General features: G+C 38.6%; 1 protein-coding gene across 2 annotated transcripts in view; it reads left to right on the top strand.

The window, feature by feature from the left end:
- The first annotated feature begins 8,712 nt into the window (after positions 1-8,712).
- LOC100659914 (prostaglandin-E(2) 9-reductase-like) overlaps positions 8,713-22,443 on the top strand; it is a 34,613-nt gene continuing 20,882 nt past the window's right edge. Inside the window, exons 1-5 of one of the 2 annotated variants that reach the window (XM_010590771.3) lie at positions 8,713-9,223; positions 11,302-11,469; positions 13,040-13,156; positions 13,780-13,857; positions 16,613-16,735. In XM_010590771.3, coding sequence (XP_010589073.2) covers positions 9,140-9,223; positions 11,302-11,469; positions 13,040-13,156; positions 13,780-13,857; positions 16,613-16,735 — 570 coding nt within the window. In that variant the 5' untranslated portion in view covers positions 8,713-9,139. The remainder of the gene's footprint in view (positions 9,224-11,301; positions 11,470-13,039; positions 13,157-13,779; positions 13,858-16,612; positions 16,736-22,443) is intronic. The other variant, XM_010590772.3, reaches the window with a different exon arrangement.

The raw sequence follows: 22,443 nt of genomic DNA, 5'->3' as shown, positions 1-22,443 counted from the left end.
TGGTATATTCACACAATGGAATACTACGCTACTAATCTGTGAAACATTTCATAACATGGAGGAACCTGGAAGGCATTATGCTGAGCGAAATGAGTCAGAGACAAAAGGACAAATATTGTATAAGACCACTATTATAAGATCTTGAGAAATAGTAAACCTGAGAAGAACACATACTTTTGTGGTTACGAGGTGGGGAGGGAGGGAGGGTGGGAGAGGGTTTTTTTATTGAATAATCAGTAGATAAGAACTGCTTTAGGTGAAGGGGAAGACAACACTCAATACATGGAAGGTCAGCTCAATTGGACTGGACCAAAAGCAAAGAAGTTTCCGGGATAAAATGAATGCTTCAAAGGTCAGCGGAGCAAGGGCGGGGGTCTGGGGAACATGGTTTGAGGGGACTTCTAAGTCAATTGGCAAAATAATTCTATTATGAAATCATTCTGAATCCCACTTTGAAATGTGGCGTCTGGGGTCTTAAATGCTAACAAGCGGCCACCTAAGATGCATCAATTGGTCTCAACCCACCTGGAGCAAAGGAAAATGAAGAACACCAAGGCCACATGACAACTAAGAGCCCAAGAGACAGAAAGGGCCACATGAACCAGAGACCTACATCACCCTGAGACCAGAAGAACTAGTTGGTGCCCGGCCACAATCGATGACTGCCCTGACAGGGAGCACAGCAGAGGACCCCTGAGGGAGCAGGAGATTAGTGAGATACAGACCCCAAATTCTTGTAAATAGACCAAACTTAATGGTCTGACTGAGACTAGAGGAATCCCGGCGGCAATGCTCCCCAGACCTTCTGTTGGCACAGGACAGGAACCATCCCTGAAGACAACTCATCAGACATGAAAGGGACTGGTCAGCGGGTGGGAGAGAGACGCTGATGAAGAGTGAGCTAATTATATCAGGTGGACACTTGAGATTGTGTTGGCAACTCTTGTCTGGAGGGGGGATGGGAGGATACAGAGAGAGGGAAGCCGGCAAAATTCTCAGGAAAGGAGAGACTGAAAGGACTGACTCAAGAGGGGGAGAGCAAGTGGGAGTACGAAGTAAGATGTATGTAAACTTATACGTGACAGACTGATTGGATTTGTAAACGTTCACTTGAAGCTTAATAAAAGTTAATTAAAAAAAAAAAAAAGAATTTTCTGAAATACCACCAAAGGATTCAAAGGCCAGAGTAGCAGGGACAAAGGTTTGGGGACCATGGTTTCAGGGGACACCTAGGTCGACTGGCATAACAAAATGTATTAAGAAAATGTTCTGCATCCCATTTTGGTGAGTGGCATCTTGGGTCTTAAATGCTAGCGAGTGGCCATCTAACATGCATCAGTTGGTCGCAAACAGCCGGAGCAAAGGAGAATGAAGAACATCAAAGACACAAGGAAAATATGAGCCCAAGAGACAGAAAGGGCCACATAAACCAGAGACTCCATCAGCCTGAGACTGGAAGAACTAGATGGTGCCCCGCTACAACTGATGGTTACCCAGACAGGAAACACAACAGAGAATTTCCGATGGAGCAGGGGAACAGTGAGATGCAGACCTCAAATTCTCATAGGAAGACCAGACTTGATGGTCTGACTGAGATTTGAAGGACCCGGTGGTCATGCTCCCATACCTTCTGTTAGCCCAAGATAGGAACCATTCCCAAAGCCAACTCTTCAGACAGGGATTGGACAGGAATATAAGACAGAAAATGATACTGGTAAGGAGTGAGCTTCTTGGTTCAAGAAGACACATGAAACTATGTGGGCAACTCCTGTCTGGAAGGGAGATGAGAAGGCAGAGGGGTACAGGAACTGATTAAATGACACAAAGAATACAGGGTGGAGAAGAGGAGTGTGCTGTCACATTAGGGGGAGAGTAGCTAGGGGTACATAGCAAGGTGTGAATAAGTTTTTGTATGAGAGACTGACCTGGTTTGTAAACTTTCACTTAAAGCACAATAAAAAAAAAAAAAGAGAGAGAGAGAAAGAAATCAAAGGATGTATTGCATTGGGCAAATCAGCTGTAAGAGACTTCTTTAAAATGTTGAAAAGGCAAGATGTCACCTTGAGGACTAAGGTGTTCCTGATCCTAGCCATGGTGTTTTCAATCACCTCATATGCGTGTGAAAGCTGGACAATGAATAAGGAAAACTGAAGAAGAATCAATGCCATTGAATGTGGTGTTGGTGAAGAATATTGAACATACAATGGACTTTCCAAAGAATGAGCACATTTGTCTTGAAAGAAGTACAACCAGAATGCTCCTTAGAAGCAAGGATGGCAAGACTTTGTCTCACATACTTTGGACATGTTATCAGAAGGGATCAGTCCCTGGAGAAGGACATTATGCTTGGTAAAGTAGACGGACAGCAAAAAAGAGAAAGACCCTTAGTGAGATGGAGGGACACAGTGGCTGCAACAATGGGCTAAAGCATAGCAACAATTGTGAGGACGGCAGAGTACCAGGCAGTGTTTCATTCTGTTGTGCATAAGTTCACGAGGAGATGGAGCCAGCTGGACAGCACCTAACAACAACAATAGAGGAATTGTGGAAAGTTGCAGCATACAATGTCAACAAACAAAAATTAGTTGGTTTTCTCTACACCAGCAATAAGAAATCTGAAAAAGAAATTAAGGAAATGATTCTACTCACAACAGCATCTCAGAGCACAACATGCTTTGGAATAAATGTAGCCAGAGATATAAAGGACGTATACAATGAAAATTATAAAACATGGCTGAAAGAGATTAAATAAATGAAAGATGTTCCAAGTTCAAGGACTGGAAGGTTCACTACCATTAAGATGTCAATACTATTCAATGCAATCTATAGATTCAACACAATCTCAATCAAAATTCCATCAACCATTTTTACAGAAATGGAAACACCAATCTTCAAATTTATATGGAATGGTAAGACTCCAAACAGCTAAAGCAATGTTGAAAGGGAAATACAACACAGGAAGACACACTCTTCTTGATTTTAAAAGATATTATACAGCTACAGTAATCACAAGAGCCTGGTACTGGTTAACAACAGGCACATAGACCAATGAAATAGGATTGAGAGTACAAATATAAACCTACACATATGTAGGCAAATGATTTTGACAGGGTGTTGAATTCATTGGTTGGGAAAGTAGAGTCTCTTCAAAAATGGTGTTGGGAAAACTGGATTTCCACAAACAGTACAATAAAACAGGACCCATGCCTCACACCATACACAAAAATAAATTCAAAATGGACTAAGGACCTAAATGTGGGAACTTAAACCATAAAATTATTAGAAGAAAATGCAGGAGTGAGATGATTGGGCCTACATTTTCACAATGAATTATCTAATATAATAAGAAAAACACAAAGAAAAAAATGGAAAGAAAAGAAATAAATGGAACCTCATAAAAATTAAAAACTTTTCTTCATCAAAAGACTTGATGAAAAAAGTGAAAAGACAAGCTATCGAATGAGAGTGTATCTTTGGAAACCATATATCCAATAAGAACCTAAGATTCAAAATATATATGAAACTTCAACAACTTAACAACAAAAAAGACAAACAACGCAATCATAAAATAGGCAAAGGATTGGAATAGACACTTCACCAAAGACAACATTTGAATGGGCACCAAATGCATGAAAAGATACTCAATTTCATAAGCCATCAGTTAGATCCAAGTCAAAACCACAATAAGATACACTTAAAGTCCCACTGGATTGCTGAAACTAACAAGACAGAAAATGAAAAACGTTAGGGAAGATGTAAGGAAATTGGAATCCTTCACCATTGCTGGTGGGAATGCAAAATGATACAGCCGTTGTGGGAAACAGGATGGCAGTTCCTCAAAAAACTAACAATAATGCTAAAAAAAAAAACTAGTAACAGGCCTCACATATAAAAAGACTAGAACAGGCAAACATTTAGGAACCAAAATCTATGAGAGATTATTAGGGGTGGGTGGGAGGGTCAAATGTGGCTATTGCATATGTAGCCCTGAGTTTTGGTTTACAGTGATGGTAAAATCACATTGCTTAAGGGTTGGTTTCCACAGCTGATTAATTGCCATCAGTAAGTTGAACACCTGCAAAATGTTGTGTGATAGATATGTTTACAAGGATGACCAAAAAAAAAAAAAAAAAGAGTAGCTGCAGAAGCTACTATGTACAACCATACACCTTATGGAATTTGGTTCCTTGGTTTGGAGGTTTCAGGTCATGGCTTCACGGGACACCAGAGTTAATTGGCCTAATAACATGTTTAGGGATTCTGTTCTACCTCCTAGTTCATCTCATAGTGCTTCAGGTCTTAAAAGCTTGCAAGTGGCCATCCAAGTCACAACAATTGGTCTCTATTTGTCTGGAGCAACGGAGGAAGGATTCAGAAAGAGGAGAAAGAAATAAAATGTGTTGCTAACTGTCTCCATGAACAACTGCCTCCTTTGCCATGAGACCTGAAAAACTGAATGATGCCTGGCTATCATTACTGAACATTTTAATAAAAAATTCTATGGAAGAATCCTGACCAAAGGGGGGCGGAAGAGGAGGGAGAAATGCAGAACAGGCTTTCAAATTCTCATGGAATCCAGTCTTAATGGAGCCATGGAGGCTAGATGAACCCTGAAACTATTGCACTTAGAATATTAAACCTGAAAACAAAAATATCCCTTGAAGTCTTCTTAAAAGTAAACAACAAATTAGCTTAACTAGCAAAAAATGTCTGCCTTGAGCATTATGCTCTTCCAAGATCTATCTATGTGGGGTCAAACTGACAACAGAAAATTGAAAGATTAGATAAGAACCATAAGGGAGAAATGAGTTTATGTAAATGGGGCAGGAACTACTCAGGAAAGGAGGGAGAGAATGATTGCACAACTCCAAGAATGTAAACAAGGTCACTGAATGTTACATGTAGAAATTGCTAGATAGGTGTATGTTTTGCTGTATACGTAAAATAATAAAACAAAGTATAAGAAAATTTAAAAATATAAATGGAGAAAAAAAATCCTAAGAATAACAGATAGATAGGTAAATCCACTATACATGTTTTCTCCAAAGAAAAACAAACCAACAAACAACAACAGCAAACAAAAAACCGAATAGACATAGAGACACACACAGGGAGAAGACATGTGAGGAAGACTGTACAAGCAAAGGAACACCAAGGATCCCGTGCAGACACAGGAAACTAGCACAGAGGCCTAGAGAAAGAACTGACATGGCTGAAACCTCGATTTGAATGTTTAACCCCCAGAATAGTAACAGAAAAAATTTTTGTTGTTGTTCTTTGAAGTCGCCCACTTGTGGTATTTTTTTGTTCCAACAGCACTGTTGTTGTTAGGTGCCGACGAGTCCGTTCCAACCCATATCAACCCAAAGTACAACAGAAGGAAACACTGCCCAGTGGTGCCCCATCCTCACAATCATTGTTATGCTTAAACTCATTGTTCCAGCCACTGTGTCAGTCCATCTCCTTGAGGGTCTTCCTCTCTTTTTTGCTACGCTGTACTTTACCAAGCATGGTGTCCTCATCCAGGGAGTGACTCCTCCTGATAACATGTCCAAAGTATGTGAGACATAGTCTTTCCATCCTTGCTTCTAATGAGCATTCTGGCTGTACTTCTTCCAAAACAGATTTGTTCGTTCTTCTGGCAATCCGTAGTATATTCAATATTCTTTAAGAACACCATAATTCAAAGGCTTTCATTCTTCTTCTGTCTTCCTTATTCATTGTCCAGCTTTCACATGAGTATGAGGCAATGAAAACACCATGGCTTGAGTCTGGTGCACCTTAGTCCTTAAAGTGGCATCTTTGCTTTTCAACAGTATAAAGAGGTTTCTTGCATTTGCACAATGCAGTGTGTTGTTTGATATGTTCACTGCTTCTTCCACGGGTATTGATTGTGGATCCAAATAAAATGAAATCCTTGACAACTTCAGTATTTTCTTTTTTATCATGACATTACTCACTGGTCCTGTTGTGAGGATTTTTGTTTTCTTTATGTTGAGGTGCAATCCAGGCTGAAGGCTGTGGCCTTTGATCTTCATCAGTAAGTGCTTCAAGTCCCTGTCACTTTCAGCAAGCAAGGTTGTGTCATCTGCATATCTCAGATTGTTAATGAGTCTTCCTAAAATCCTGAAGCCCCAGTCTTCTTCATATACTCTAGCTTCTTGGATTATTTGCTCAGTATACAGACCGAGTAAGTATGGTGAAAGGATGCAGCCCTGACACGCACCTTATTTAACTTTAAATCAGGCAGTAGTCACTTTTTCTGTTTGAATGACTGCCTATTGGTCTAAATACAAGGTCCTTTCTAGTAAGCACAACCAACTGTTCTGGAATTCCCATTTTTTGCAATGTTATCCATAATTTGTTATGATCCACACAGTTGAATGCCTTAGCACAGTCAATAAAAGACAGGTAAACATCTTTCTGGTTTTCTCTACATTCAGCCAAGAGCCTTCTGACATCAGCGATAATATCCCATGTTCCACACCCTCTTCTGAATCTGGCTAGAATTCTGGCAGTTCCCTGTTGATGCACTCCTACAACCATTTTTGAATCATCTTCAGCCAAATTTTTTAATTGAGTGTGATATTAATGATATTGTTTGATAATTTCTACATTGTGTTGGATCGCTTTTCTTTGGAATGGGCACTAATATGGATCTCTTTCATTTGATTGGCCAGATAACTGTCATCCAAATTTCATGGCATAGAATAGTGACCAACTGCAGTGCTGCATCTGTGCACCTGTTTGGTGAAGTATCTTAATTGCTATTCAGTCAATTCCCTGAGAATTGGTTTTCATCAATGTTTTCAGTGCAGCTAGGGCTTCTTCCTTCAATACTGTCGGTTCTTGATAATACGCTTCCTTACTTCTTATCCACCTGAATTTTTGGTTGGAATTTTTATTTGTTTGTTTGATTTATCTGGGGAAAACATTTCTAGATATCAGAGGTAGCACAATGGGATGATTTGGACAATCATATGGTGAAATTGCTCTCACTGAAACCCAGGTTAGATGAATACCCAACTGATGTTTGCTATGCATTTTAGTCAAGTGACTCCTTAAGCATTTATCTTTTGAGAATCTGAGAATTTTCCTTAAAGATTAAAACATATCCATTTCCAGTAAAGGTTTTAGTCGTCATCATAATAATGTGTGTCATCTGATGTTTTCACTTATTCTGTGCTTTAAATTGGCCTCTAAGCCCTGAGAGTTTATAATTCCTGCTCCAAGATTTCATTTCTCCTGGAATCATGGCAGTGATGGAGGAGGGAATTGTATCTCTAAAAGAGGGGGCAGAGGAGAAACACAGAAAGTGGGGAAACTGCCAAGACATGTCATGACAGCTGCTCATAGAACTAAGGATCACCCTACAGAAAAAACCACTACAGTTATTTGTGATGCAGTCTCTAGGAAATTTGAGTCACATAGAAATCAGATGAGAAACAGAGGTCACTCCTGAAGGTTGTTGAGAGACATCCCAGAATTGCTAGGTGTGGTGTGGGGAAACACATAATTCTGGTCCTAAGGCCCAACCGTTCCAACAGAGATTTTGACCAACTCTAGCATATCCAACTAGGCCGTTTGGGAGGCACTGGATATGAATCTGTTCAAACCTTAAATCCAAAGGCTGTCAAAAAAAATTCTCAGTTCAAGAGAGAAAAGAGATGGTGGCAGTGTCCAGGAAGTCCAATGCCAGGAGACTTCTGAAATTCAAATTTTATAAATCAGAGGTGATAATCAGAAGTTTCATTATGGGTGAAGAGCAGCAAGTGACATCTGTGTCAGGTGAACAAAGGTAGTGTGAGATAAAAGTTTAGAGGGTTGGTCATCTGCCAGGAAATTGCCTTGTATTCAGTTGTTCCAGGGTAGATATTTTGTCTCTTTGCATGTAAACACTTTTTTGTTTTTTGTAACTAAAAATGTGACACATAATAATTATACAAAACTGTGACAGTATCCACAGGAGAACAAAAAATCACACATGTTCCTACATTCAGATATAATTGCTATTAACAGTTTGAAGCATTGCTCTTGCATTAATGCATATTATGTTACCATAAGACACTACTGGCTATGCACAATACATTCTCTGCTTTTTTAACCACATATTAATATCCTTTTGGCCTATATATTTTAAATTCTTCTTAAATACAATATTTATATTTTTTAATTCTTAATGGCTTCACAATATTCCCTTATATCAGCACATGCTAGCATTCTCCCAAATCCATTGCAATTTCAGTTGATTCCGGTTTTTTTCTTTTGTGAATACTGCAGAGCAAGATCATAAATTATATACAATATTTGTCTTCATTTTTGGCAATTTTAGGATACTTTTCTAGAATCTACATAGCTGGGTGAAAGATATAAACCAACTCTAGTGCTCTGGTTGCATATCGCAAAATTAAGTTAATCATTTATACTCCAGGAAGCAAACTGATGTTAATTTATAACTCAGCAAGCACCATGCCAGACTGCCTGTTTTTGCTGAAGGTTTGCTGGGACTGGATATTCTTATTGTAGAATAAAGAAAGCAGAAAGCAATATAACTTTGTAGATGGGAAAATTAAAATGATAATTATTCTTTTAATTTCTGCTTTTGATTCTTTACTGAGAGTGGACATTTTGAACATAGCTCATGAATCATTTGTTTAAATTGTGTGCATGCACGTGTAATTGTGTGTGTGTGTGTGTGTGTGTGGTCTAAGATATTTAAATGTCTCAAATGGTGCATGATCAAGAAGGGGCATAGCCATCAGCAAAAAACAAAAGCAAGTTACTGTATGGAGGTTTCTGGTCTAACAATTGTCAGTACTTATTCAGTGAATATATTCTAATAATTTAAGATAATGTGTGGTAGAACTGAAGAGAAAACTTACTAACCTACGATATTAGTTGTTATAGAACAATTAAGGATTTACATTACAAAGAAATTAATAATTTCCTTTGAAAAAAAATTATTCGAATATGAACAATTCTGTTTGTACTCCGTGGAATTCTCCTTTAACCTAGGCCACTCCTACACGCCTTTAGATAAGAGTTGACCAGGACAGTTGGAGTTTTGCCTTCCTGTTGCTCATATCTCTGGGGAAAGCAGAGGAAAGAAAACAGGCTGTGCTTAGGACAGTGACAGAAGATGGATCTCAAATGTCATTGTCTGAAACTAAATGACGGCCACTTCATTCCTGTCCTGGGATATGGCACCTATGCATCATCGGAGGTAAGGATGGGGTCTTGGAGTTGAAGATTCAAATGAAAACAGCATCAGGATGAATGGGAGCTGTCCTGGGTTGTCACATCCCCAGTTCTTGTGTGACTCTGGGGGCTCACGGAATTCTCAGTTTTCCAGGCTACAGTTATTCCACGGATAAAGTGAGAAGGCAGACAGGCTTCACTCAGTGCTTCTGGGCCTGATACGTGGTCAGCTACAGTTATTCTGGGCATTGGTTTTTCTTCCATTCCCATCAAAGTCACAGCTTGTCAGAAGAGATGACCTTCAGCAGACAGGCGCACTGCCTGCATTGAGACTGGTTACAATGGGAGGGGTTTCTCTGTATAGTTCTATTATTCAAGAAATCTCCCCTCCTATCATTTTTTTTTTTTTTTATCAAGGAGACATGACACACAGCAATCTTTGAGGTAAAGAGTCCTGAAAATGAACGTAGCAATGAGGAATTGTCAGGGGATCATTTCAGTTTTCGTGCTGAGCACCAGGCAATAAATAGTGGACCTGGACTGAGGCTTTTCCCTCATGTGTCTGTCACTGATGGAAAACTCATCCTGGAAGGACATATGGCACCTTTTTAGTGGAAATGCTACAATCTTAGAAGACCAAGTCTTCAATTCTTAGTCCTTGTTAATATATCTTAGATAGGAAGCAAACAGGTAGAGTTGGTCCCCTAACATGAGAGGGAGCAAAGAAGTCAGGTCACTGGATTGGAAGCTAGCTAATTTGCATTCCAAATTTGTCTTTCAGACTACTTAGTTGTGTGACAAAGGACTAACGACTAAACTTTTGGGTCTCACTTTTCTCATCCAAGATACAGAAGGAAACATTCAAGAAACATTATGAAGGACAAGTGACAAGTATTGTCTACTTGGTAGTGCAAAGAAAGATTAGAGAGACGAGGACAGCCCTGAAGGCATGGTAACATCCTCATGCTGGCACACCTAAGGAAGGAGCAAGCTAGGGGCTCTTAGAGGGCAGTAAGGACTGAGTATCTAGTTTCTGGTGATTAGGTTGAAAAACAAAGCTTCCGAAATGTTCAAAAACACATAAAAAGCATTTTTCTTTTTGTCCTTATCAAGGGCAGTCTAAAATCTGTGTCCAATTTTTAGTACAGAAACCAAAAATTTTAAATTTCACTGTTATTACATCTTCCCTAATTGAATTGGCCCTGGCTTTAAGGGCTTTTTTTTTTTTTTTTAAGGGCAGACACCTATTTTACTAACCCCTTAAGTCTTTTTTTTTTAAGTCTACAGTCAATATCTTATGTCTGAATCTATGTTCTAGACTACACACTTTACACTTATTATTTAGCTCCTCTATATAGAGTGGCTGTGTAAAACAGAATTAACAGTGGACTACTATCATAGAAAGTTTCATTTTCAAGGTTGACTCTGACTGGCATCCAGAAATAGGATTTCGAAAGGAATCCCATCATTCTTTTCTTGATAAGAGTGTTTGTGGCTAAACTGCTTGCACAATGAGGTTTAAGATGAATAGCTGATTTCCTTCCGGTTGTCTGACATTTTGTTATGTGCTAGGCAGAGCAGGACCAGCCCACAGTAAAAACCTTGGGCATGAGTCTCTAATGAGCTTCCCATCAGACAGCATTTTCCATGTGTTGTCAAAATTCCATCCTGCAGGAATCAAGCACATTCTGTGACTCCACTAGAAACTCTTAGAAGCTCGTGCATGGTTTCCTCTGTACTTCCCTCCTACACTCTGTTCCTTTGCTGATTTTGCTTTGTGTCACTTCGCTTTAATAAATCATATCTGTGAAAACAACCATTTACTGTTAAGTTATTTAGCCAATCCCTGACCTAGGTGTGGCCTTGAGGACTTCCAGTGCCCATGAAAAACTACCAAAGTTTCCCTTGAACTGAAGGGTTTCCTGCGATACCCAACTTCATTTCTAAAACTGGAAAAGTTCCAAGCAAACCGGTGGGTACCTTACATGCAGAACTAACACAAGACATGAGGGAATGGTTCATTCTGGTGAAGGTCAGTGCTTGTGGCACCAACTGTCTCTCAGTCAAGTAGATTCCTGAATATAATCTTTTGTTTTTCCTTAGGCACCTAAGGGTAAAGCTGAAGAGGCAACCAAATTAGCTATTGATGCTGGGTTTCGTCATGTTGATTCAGCTTATCTGTATCAAAATGAAGAGGAAGTTGGACGAGCCATCAGAAGCAAGATTGCTGATGGCACTGTAAAGAGAGAAGACATATTCTATACTTCAAAGGTGTTGTATATATGGTGTGTGTGTGTGCATATTTATGACATGATTGTGTATGGAAATTGGTTATATGATTGGTTGAGTGGTTTGGTGAGTTATGCTTATTTCTACATATTTCTTTCACACATATTTACCTGATAAAACTAATATCAAAAGAAGAGAGAGGTGATGGCTTTCTAATCATGGCTATGTTTAAATTTCATGATTTTAAAGTACTTTATTTTCTGAGCCTCAGTCTAAAGCACTGTGATTTTGCATGAGTGATAGAATCACTCAGATCTATAATAAAATCACAGCTTTTCCTATTATCTCTGTGACACTTGAAATTTAACATTTTGAATCTCAGGTCTCACCTATGTCAATAGAGAACAATACAAGAGAGCTGTTTCAGTATTAAGTAAGGTATAGGCAATCTCTAGGTTGGTAAGAAGATCCATTCCTGGGTGTGGCATTAAGAATTTGTAGGCAGCTGCAACAGGTACACACGGTTCTTATGTAGACTTACTTTAGTACAAGAAAAGGCTCCAAGTCTTTTCAATGAATTAAAAGCTGCACACGCAACAAGTGAAGGTGATTGTGATGAAGAACTTGTTGCAAGTAGGGGTTGGTTCAGTAAGTGAGCAAATTCACATAACATTAAAGGGCAAGTGTGAGTTGTTCCTAAGTCAGACTTTTGTAACCTGGGGACTGCCTGATAGCTAGCACTTCTTGAATTGTGCCCAGCACATATTAACATGTTCAACACATTTTTTTCAATTATCTACAAGGAAGGAATCTAATTCTTCTGTTGTAGTGTCGAGTTGAGGATAGAATTAGACAAAGTTTCTGAAATTACTTTGTATACTCTATTAAATATAATTCAGATAATTGGCATAAATTGCTACTTAATAAAGATTATTATCTCTTGAGTTGTTGCCTTCTATTGCTCAGTAGATGTACTGACAATACATTCGAAGAAATAACATTTATACGAGTAGATCAGATAAAAGGGAAACCCAAGAAGAAAGGGACTTTTTGCCCATGTGGTCATCTAGTTTTCAACCAGTAGAAAAATTTCTAAATATTAGGAGAAGAAAGACAATAAATTTTCAGGAAGTAAACATTAAACAAAATGTTGCAAAACAGGTGGAGATCCCCTTTTTGTCTATTATCTGTAATGGGACCCTCCCAGCACAGCTGCTTTTCAGTGTCCTCCACTGTATTCCATACCTGCAAGACATCCCATTCCTTTAAGCTGTTTTCATAGGGCAGGGTTTTCATCTCATTTAGATATATTGATTACTTCTTCTATTTCACTTCAAAATGAAACACACATATTTCAAATATCACATTAAATGACTAAGAGTCTGAATAAAACCTAAAGATTACTTCTATTCCTACTAATTACAGTCCAGGTTCATGTTTGTTCTGTCTGCATTAATGACCAAGCTTAGCTTAATATCAATGATGTTGGCGAACAAATTTCACCTTTGAATTTGCTAAACAAGTCACAATCCCTGTATCGTCTGTTTCTATATCTCTTCATTAAATTGCCTAAAGTATTAATCAAACACAATTCCCTTCTTAATCTCTGCAGCTTTGGGCCACTTTCCTTCGACCAGAGTTGGTTCGGCCAGCCTTGGAAAAGTCACTGAAAAAGCTTCAGCTGGTCTATGTTGATCTCTACATTATTCACTTCCCAATGGCTCTCAAGGTTAGAAATTTGAGTAATTAAACGTATTTCACTTTCACTGTCAGTATGACCGTCATCTTGCATGGATATTGAATTAAGTTTTTCTTTGGAGGGCATATGGATTATTATACTGGGGATGGATTCAAAATAATAATTCATGTTTCTGATTGACCCTGTTGGGTTCATATGCCTGCCCTTAGACCATGTGTTTAGAGGGATATTGAACCCTGAATGTACGCTTACACCTTAGTCTGGGTTTATATTGCAATCCATTGTATGAAAGTTAAGGCCATGTAACTTGCTGCCTTTCCAGGTGAAAGAGAAGCATTTGATAAAAAAACAAAATGTACTAGGCAGAAAAAAATAACATAAATTAAATTTGAGTCCCCATTAATACATAGGAAAATGACATTTATTCAAATGTATAATAAATGCATAGTAGATAATAGATTATGGGAAGCTTGTCTTTTAAAAGGCATTCATTACAGCTCTATACACAAAACATTTTGCAAATATTAGCATCTGCAGAGTTACTGTAACTACCACTTGGGGCTTAGTGTCCCAGCCCTATACGTACCACACAGCATGGCTAAGGGTGCAGACAGTGTTTTGTGACGTCACTGTAATGACTGCTTTTATTCCAGCCCGGGGAGGAGTTACTACCAACAGATGAACATGGAAAAGTAATGTTTGACACTGTGGATCTCTGTGCCACATGGGAGGTGAGTGCTTGGAAGGGCAGCAAAGATGAGAAAACCAGGACAGGAACTTAGTTCGCACCTTGTACCTGTGTGAACTTAAGAAAGTATATATGGAGTCTTTGACCTCACTTTTCTCCTCTTTACAATCAGGAATTGGACAAATGATCTCAAAGTTCTCTTGGAGTTCTGAAATTCTACTTAATCCTTTAATAGCATTTTTCTGGTCATACTAAGAGTATGACCTTCCTTCTGAAAGGAAGTTGACACAATTCCAAGTTTATTGGCACTGTAAGTTAGTAAAGCTAATCTTGAGAGGTAAAAAGAGAAAATTTTTCTATCTGGTCTACAGGAAACTGAATGATAAATTTGAAGTTATATTGATATAACCATTTTTTGCTAATCATGTGTTCCCCAGACTGATGCGACCTAATTTCATAAAAGTGTAGATATTTGCTATATCACGTAGATATTTGCAACATGTGCCCTGGAAATGAGAGTAAGGTATATGTAACTTCCATGGCCTTTTTCGCAGGTTTTGAGAGCCTGAAACTAAATTTTTCTAAAATATCTTTTTTTGTTTAATAAATGTGAATCCTTGAATATCTATTACCATGAACTAGGTAGTAGTGTCACCTCTGGCATGACTTTCATTCATAGCTTAATCGACCAGAACAACACGTGGTGTTAACTCAGTAACTCCCAATACCTTACTCTCCCTGTAGTGCCCCGTGCTCTGCATCTGACAAATGACTCTCTTCACCTGTCATGGCAGGAAATAAGATCTTACCCATAGGTTTCCTCATCGCTCTGACTCTCTGCCTGGTGCCCAACTTACAAGCTGGTGTGTTGTATGATGAATTAATTTATGTTTTACCATTTCTCACCCTACTTCTTTCTGGATTCTAGCTGGAGACATTCTGACAGCCTTGCTATATTTTATCTACCTTATATAAACTTAAGATTATGATATTCATTTATTAATAAAAAAATTATGAAGAAACTATTTTGGCAGGGGTGGTAACATAGTGAAGCAAAAGTACCTGCCCTCGTAAATCTTATATATAAGTGAGAGGACATGAAAAAAAGCTAACCATAAAAAGATTAAAAAGTATAAAGGTAACTGTATAGTTTATAAGATGGTGATAAATCCGTGGAAAAAAAATAAAGCAATTATAGTTAGAAGAGTGGGGAGTGTTCTGGGGGAAGTAGATGGGTGTGGGTATTAATGTAATTGAGGTTTCTAAGGGAAAGCTTCATTGATATGAAGACGAATGAACCAAGATCTGTAGTAAGGTGTGACCCACGGGATTTCTAGGGGAAGAGTATATGAGCAGAGAAGACAGCAAGTAAAAAGCCCTTTAAGAGGTAGAGAGCTTTCCTGTCCAACAAAAACAAAAGTCTCTCATAAAGCTAGAAGACGAAAGAGAGGGAAGAGATGAGCTCAGAGGGCAAAGGAGATCAGATCATGGCAGGCCTTGTAAGAACAACATTGCCTTTGAATCAGTGTGAGCTTGAAAGTCATTAAAAGAGTTTTTATCTGATTTACTTTATAAAAAGATCACTCTATACATGCACTGATAGGTTAAACACTAGCCACATGAGTGTTTAATTTTAAATTAATTATAAATCAATAAAATTTAAAATTCAGTTTCTTAGACACATATTTCAATAGCTCAATAGCTGCATGTAGCTAGCAGCTAGTATATTGCATGGTGTAGATATGCATTGTTTCTATCATCACAGGAAGTCTACTGTTCAGCATGTGTCCAAATGCTATATGGATGATAAATTAGAGGGGTTAATTAGAAAGTGCAGAGAAGAGGTTCATGAAATAATCCAAGTGAGAAATGATGGAATAAATGTGTGAAGGTTATAAGAAGTGGGTGGATTCTAGACCTATTCTGAGAAGTGTGCGGGCATAAGGCTTTGAAGGATTAGATGAGGTGTGTGAAACAAAGACAGCACTAGTTAGAGTCTGAGGTCCTTATCCTGAACCAAATTGCTGGTGTTGTTTGTTTTGACTGAGATGAAAACTGCAGGAGAGACAGTTTGGGAACAAGACTAGAAGCTCAGTTTTTAACATGTTTAGTTTGTGTTGCCTAATCGGATATCTATAGCAATGATGAGTAAGCAGTTGAATCTGGTAGTCTATTGATATGTAAGTATTGGGGTAAGTCTAGGATAGAGATATCAATTTGTGAGCCTTAGTCGTGTAGATAGTATTTACAATCATTTGGGAGTGAGATGACATAAAGAAGCAATGATATCTACGGACCAAGCCCGGGAACACTTCAATATTAGAGGCCAGGCAGACGATAAGATTAACAAGGGAAGCGGCCCTGGAATTTAAGAGAGATCAGTGTTTAAAAGCCACGTGAAAACAGTGTCTCAAGAGAAAAACTAATCAGCTGTGTCTAAGGCGACTCCCAGGTCAAAGGGAATATGCCCAGTTCACTTTAGAAATTCATGACCCTGACTTGGGGTTTTTTGGTACATGAGAATGGAAGAGAGCCTTACTGGAATACGACACAGAGAAAGAAAAAGCTGAGGACAGTGCACCATACTGTCTCCTATTTTCCTAAGTGTGAAACACTAGTTCTATTTTTGTTGTCACCGTCTTCTTCCAATTATCTCTGTATTACTTTTGCTGTTTATGACAATCAATGCCAATTTCATGGTCATTTCTAGACAGTTGTTTCTGTTAATGGGGCTCTATCTTCCATCAGTTCTATGGCCAAAGCACACAAATTCTTCCTTACAATCCATTCCTCCTCAGGCCCTGGAGAAGTGCAAGGATGCAGGGTTGGTCAAATCCATTGGAGTGTCCAACTTTAACCACAGGCAGCTGGAAATGATCCTGAATAAGCCAGGGCTCAGGTATAAGCCTGTCTGCAACCAGGTGAGCCCCCCAGTCCACCAGGGCTGCTTCTGTTTTCTTTTCTTCACATCCTTCTTTTCTTTAATTATGTCTGATATCCTCTCCTCCTATTCATCTTACCTTTTTGAACTAGAAGTTTCTATAGAGTAGATCCTCTCTAGTATCAGTCACTGGAGAATGACATCATGCTTGGTAGAGGGTCAGCAAAAGAGAGGAAGACTATCGATAAGACAGATTGACACAGTGGCTGCAACAATGAGCTCAAGCATAGCCATGATTTTGAGGATGGCGCAGGAATGGGCAGTATTTCCTTCAGCTGTGCACAGGACTCCAATGAGTTGGAACCGACTCAATGGCACCTAACAACAACAGAACCACTGTGTAGAAGGGCATTGATAGGAGCAGATAGGGGTTAAGGTTTTGTATGTGGTTTGGATGCATGAAAAAAAAAAATTTTTTTTTTTTTGATATCTCTGTTTTCAGGGGGTTTTGACCTATGAAGCACACATGCACAAAAAACAATCAGAAACTACTGAAGTCCTCCAGGTTAAAGGGATGAAATTACTCGTTTACAATAATGATAAAAATAGAGGAAATCAACTCTAAGGAACACTTAGCAATCTGGTAGGGTAGAGCTCGGGACTGACTAAATCGTGGCCTTGTTCTCCTTGATATGTACCATTATATTAGTTGCTTAAATATTTCTCTGTTCCTGAACATTTTCAAAGGAAGTTGTAGATATGACACTTGGTGCCTACATACTGCTCTTGGTTGCCTAGTGCTGCTGTGATAGAAAAACCACAAGTGGGTAGCCATAAAGAACAGAAATTTATTTTCTCACACTCCAGGAGGCTAAAAGTTGAAATTTGGTCACACCTCTTGGGGGCGGTCCTTCCTTTTCTATTTCACCTTCTAGTAGCTACTGGTGGCGTAGTAGTTAAGTACTATGGCTGCTAACCAAAGGGTTGGCAGTTCGAATCCACCAGGCTCTCCTTGGAAACTCTATGGGACAGTTCTACTCCATCCTATAAAGTCGCTATAAGTCAGAATCGACTCAGCAGCACTGGGTCTGGGTTTTTTTTTTTTTGTTTTAGTAGCTGCTGTAATTATTAAGGTTCCTGGTCTTTTGGATGCATTCATCTCTGTTACCTGCTTTCCTCTTCCCTAGTTGTGGGTCTGTGCCTATTTAAACTTTTTAGGTTTTAGGATTCACCCTATACTGTGACTGACTCATTAACGTAACGAAAGGTAACCCCTATTTCTAAACAAGGTCAAATTTACAAGCACAGCCTTTGGGATCTCAACAATTATTTTGAGGATGGAGAGGCACAATTCAATCCATAACAGTTCCTCAGCATACATGTTATAAGGATGAAGATATTCTCAAAGAAACTCATATTTCATTGCTGTATCTAAGCAAGTTGATGATAATTTTCTAATATCATCTAACATCCAGTCCATATTCACATTTCCGCATTTTATCCCAAAAAATCTTTTATACATCTTTTGTTTTAACTGGGATCCAATTGTGGCTCATATTACTCTTTGTTATATTTCTCAAGCTATTTTAATCTGCAACAGTCCCTCAGTTCTTTTGTATCCCATAATATCCAAACAACTTATTATCAAATATTCTGAATTTATCATATTACTGTCTTGTGACATTAGAATACGTGTTTCTCTAGTCCCAGCTTAGTGAACTAGAAGTTAGGTCTGAAGACTTTATTGTTGTTTTTGTCAGGTGTCAGCGAATATGTTCTGACTCATAAGGACCCCGTGCACAACAAAATGAAATATTCTCCGGCCCTATGCCATTCTTACAATCCTTGATGTGTTTGATCTCATGTTGTAGTAACTCAGTTAATCCATTTTGTTGAGGGTCCTCCTCTTTTTCACTGACCGTCTACTCTACTAAGCATGATATCCTTCTCCAGATACTGATCCTCCTGATAAGCTATCCAAAGTACATTAGACGAAGTCTTGCTAGGAGAAAAATTTGTTAATTCTTCTGGCAGTCCGTGATATATTCATTCTTCTTCACCAACACTGTAATTCCAAGATGTCGATTCTTCTTTGGTCTTCCTTATTCGTTGTTCAACCTCTGCATGCATGTGAAGCAGTTGAAAATACCATGATTGGGTCAGGTGCACGTTACTCTTCAAAGTGATGTCTTTGCTTTTTTATTACAGAGGTCTTTTGCAGCAGATTTGCACAATGCGATACATTGTTTAATTTCTTAACTAGGTGTTGATTGTGGATCCAGGTAAAGTAAAGTCCTGGACAACTTCAGTATTTTCTCCATTTACCATGATGTTACTTACTGGCCCAGTTGTGAGGATTTTTGTTTTCTTTATGTTGAGGTGCAGTCTATGCTGAAGGCTGTAATCTTTGATCTTCAGTCAGTAAGTGCTTCAAGTCCTCTTCACTTTCAGCAAGCAAGGTTGTTTCATCTGCATATCACAGGTTGATAATGAGTCTTCCTTCTATCCTGATGCCACGTCGTTCTTCACATAGTCCAGCTTCTCAGATTATTTGCTCAGCATACAGATCCAATAAGTATGGTAAAAAGATTCAACCCTGATGCACACCTTTCTTGGATTTAAACCTTGCACCCTTGTTCTCTTTGAACAACTGCCTCTTTGTCTATATACAAGTTCCTCATGAACACAACTAAGTGTTCTGGAATTCCTATTCTTTGCAATGTTGTACATAATTTGTTATGATCCACACAGTTGAATATATTTGTATACTCAACAAAACACATGTAAACATCTTTCTGGTACTCTCTGCTTTCAGCCAAGTTCCATGTGAAATCAGCAATGTTATCACACATTCCACATCCTCTTCTGAACCTGGCTTGAACTTCTGGCAGTTCCCCGTCAATGTACTGCTGCAACTGTTTTTGAACGATCTTCACCAAAATTTTACTTGTGTGTGATATTATTAATGTAGTTCAATAATTTCTGCATTCTATTGAATCACCTTTCTTTGGAATGGGCACAAGTATGGATCTCTTCCAGTCAGGAAGCTGTCTTCCACATTTTTTAACACAGACCTCCAATGCTGCATCTGATTGTTGAAACATCTAAACTTATACTCTGTCAATTCCTGGAGACTTTTTGGCCAATGCCTTCAGGTGATCTGGACTTCTTCCTTTGGTACCTTCAGTTGTTGATCATATGCTACCTCCAGAAATGGTTGAACTTCAACCAAACCTTTTGGTACATAGATTCAGTGTATTCCTCCCATCTTCTTTTGAATCTTCTAGTTTCATCCAATATTTTCCCCTTAGGAATTCTCAACTCTGCAACTCGAGGCTTGAACTTTTTCTTTAGTTCTTTCAGCTTGAGAAATGCCAAGCGTGTTCTTCAGTTTGGGTTTTCTAATTCCATGTCTTTGCATATTTCATTATAATACTTTACTTTCTCTTGTGAAGTTGCACCTTGAAATCCTCTGTTCAGCTATTTACTTCATCATTTCTTCTGTTTGCTTTAGCTACCCTATGTTTAAGAGCAAGTTTCAGAGTCTCTTCTGACATCCATTTTGGTCTTTTCTTCCTTTCCTGTCTTTTTAATGACCTTTTGCTTTTTTCATGTATGATGTCCTTGATGTCATTCCAGAACTCATCTGGTCTTCGATCATTAGTGTCCAATATGTCAAATCCATTATTAAGGCTGTCTGTAAATTCAGGTGGGTATATACTCAAGGGTGTGTTTTGGCTCTTGTGCACTTGCTGTAATTTTCTTCACCTTCAGCTTGAACTTGCACAGGAGCAATTTATGGTCTGTTCTGCAGTCAGCCCCTTGCCTTGTTCTGACTGATGATATTGAGCTTCTCCATCATCTCTTTCCACATATGTAGTAAATTTGATTCCTGTGTTTTCTATCCAGTGAGTTCCACGTGTACAGTGATTGTTTATGTTGTTGAAAAAAAGGTTTTTGCAATGAAAATATCCTTGGTCTTGCAAAATTCTGTCATGTGATCTCTTGGGTCGTTTCTATCACCAAGGCCATATTTTTCAACTACCAATCCTTCTTCCTTGTTTCCCACTTTCACCTTCCAATCACCAATAATTGTCAATGCAAATTGATTTCACGTTTGTTCAATTTCAGACTGCAGAAGTTAGTAAAAATCTTGAATTTCCCCACTTTTGGCATTAGTTATTGGTGCATAAATTTGAATAATAGTCTTCTTAACAGGTCTTCCTTGTAGGTGTATGGATATGATCCTATTACAGATTATGTTGTACTTCAGGATAGGTCTTAAAATGTTCTTTTGACAACAAATGTCCACACCATTCCTCTTCAACTCATCATTCTTGGCATAGTTGACCATATGATTGTCCAATTCAGAATGGCCAATACCAGTCCATTTCAGTTTTACTAATGCTTATGATATCGATCTTTATTTGGTCCATTTCAGTTTTGATGACTTCCAATTTTCCTGTATTCATACTTCATATGTTCCATATTCCGATTGTTAATGGATGTTTGCAGCTGTTTGTTTTCATTTGAGGCAGGAGTGCCACCTCATCAAATGAAGGTCCCAAAAGTTCTATCTATCCAAAGATCACCTCTACTTTGAGAAGGCAGCTCTTCCCCATTTGTATTTTGAGTGCCTTCCAACCCAAGGGGCTGTTCTTCCAGCACTATCAGGTAATGTTCCACTGTTATTCATAAAGTTTTCATTGGCCAATTTTTTCAGAAGTAGACCACCAGGTCCTTCTTCCTAGTCCGTCTTAGTCTAGAAGCTCCACTGAGACCTGCCCACCTTGGATGACCCTGCTAGTATCTGAGATACCAGAGGCATAGCTTCCAGCATCACAGCAACACGCAAGCCACCATAGTAGGACAAACCAAAGGACACACGGTGGAAGACTTCATTTGATTCAGGTTAAACATTTTTGTCAAGAAAATTTCATAAGGTTCCTGGACCACTGGTGGTGCAGTGGTTTAGCATTTGGCTGCTAACCAAAAGGCCGGCAGTTTGAATCCACCAGCAGCTCCTTGGAAACCCTGTGGAACAGTTCTACTCTGTCCTATAGGTTCACTATCATTTGGAATCAACTGGACAGCAACAGGTTTATGGGTTTTGTTTTGTTTGTTTTGAGTAAACACATGGAGCCATGGTGGCACAGTAGTTAAAAGCTCTGCTGCTAATCAAAAATGATGGCAGTTCAGATCCACCAGCCACTCCCTAGAAACCCTATGTGGCAGTTCTACTCTATCCTATAGGGTTGCTATGAGTCAAAATTGACTTGATGGCTATGGGTTTAGGAAGCATGTATTGACAGATGGTCTCACCATTAGTGACGTTTGATTTTAGTACTTGGTTAAGCAGGTGGTAGACAGATCTCTTCTCTGTAATCATATGTTTTTATCTTTTATAATCAGCTAATAAGATATTGGTTGATGATTTTGTATCAAAGAAAATCATATTCACCAACAAATTTATGCTTAATGGTTTAGTATCCATTGACGATTTTTGCCTAAATAGTTATTTTGATGGGATTTGTAAATTATTATTTTCTGTTTGTCTCATTCTTTATAGTTTTCTTACCTGGCTTTTTTCTATGAAAGTAGAATATTAATTATGACCTCAGGATAAATTATAGTTATTTCTCATAAGACAGGGTAAATATGTAATTCTTGCCCCCTAATTATCAATATTTGGAGAAAATAAGTACAGTAATAATCATCTTCACTAGGGACAAATTGATCTTTCTCTCT

Source organism: Loxodonta africana, chromosome 4 (assembly GCF_030014295.1).
Source record: "Loxodonta africana isolate mLoxAfr1 chromosome 4, mLoxAfr1.hap2, whole genome shotgun sequence".
Taxonomy (NCBI): Eukaryota; Metazoa; Chordata; class Mammalia; order Proboscidea; family Elephantidae; genus Loxodonta; species Loxodonta africana.
The sequence above is the reverse complement of the archived record's forward strand: the minus strand, read 5'-3'. Positions and strand labels throughout refer to the sequence as shown.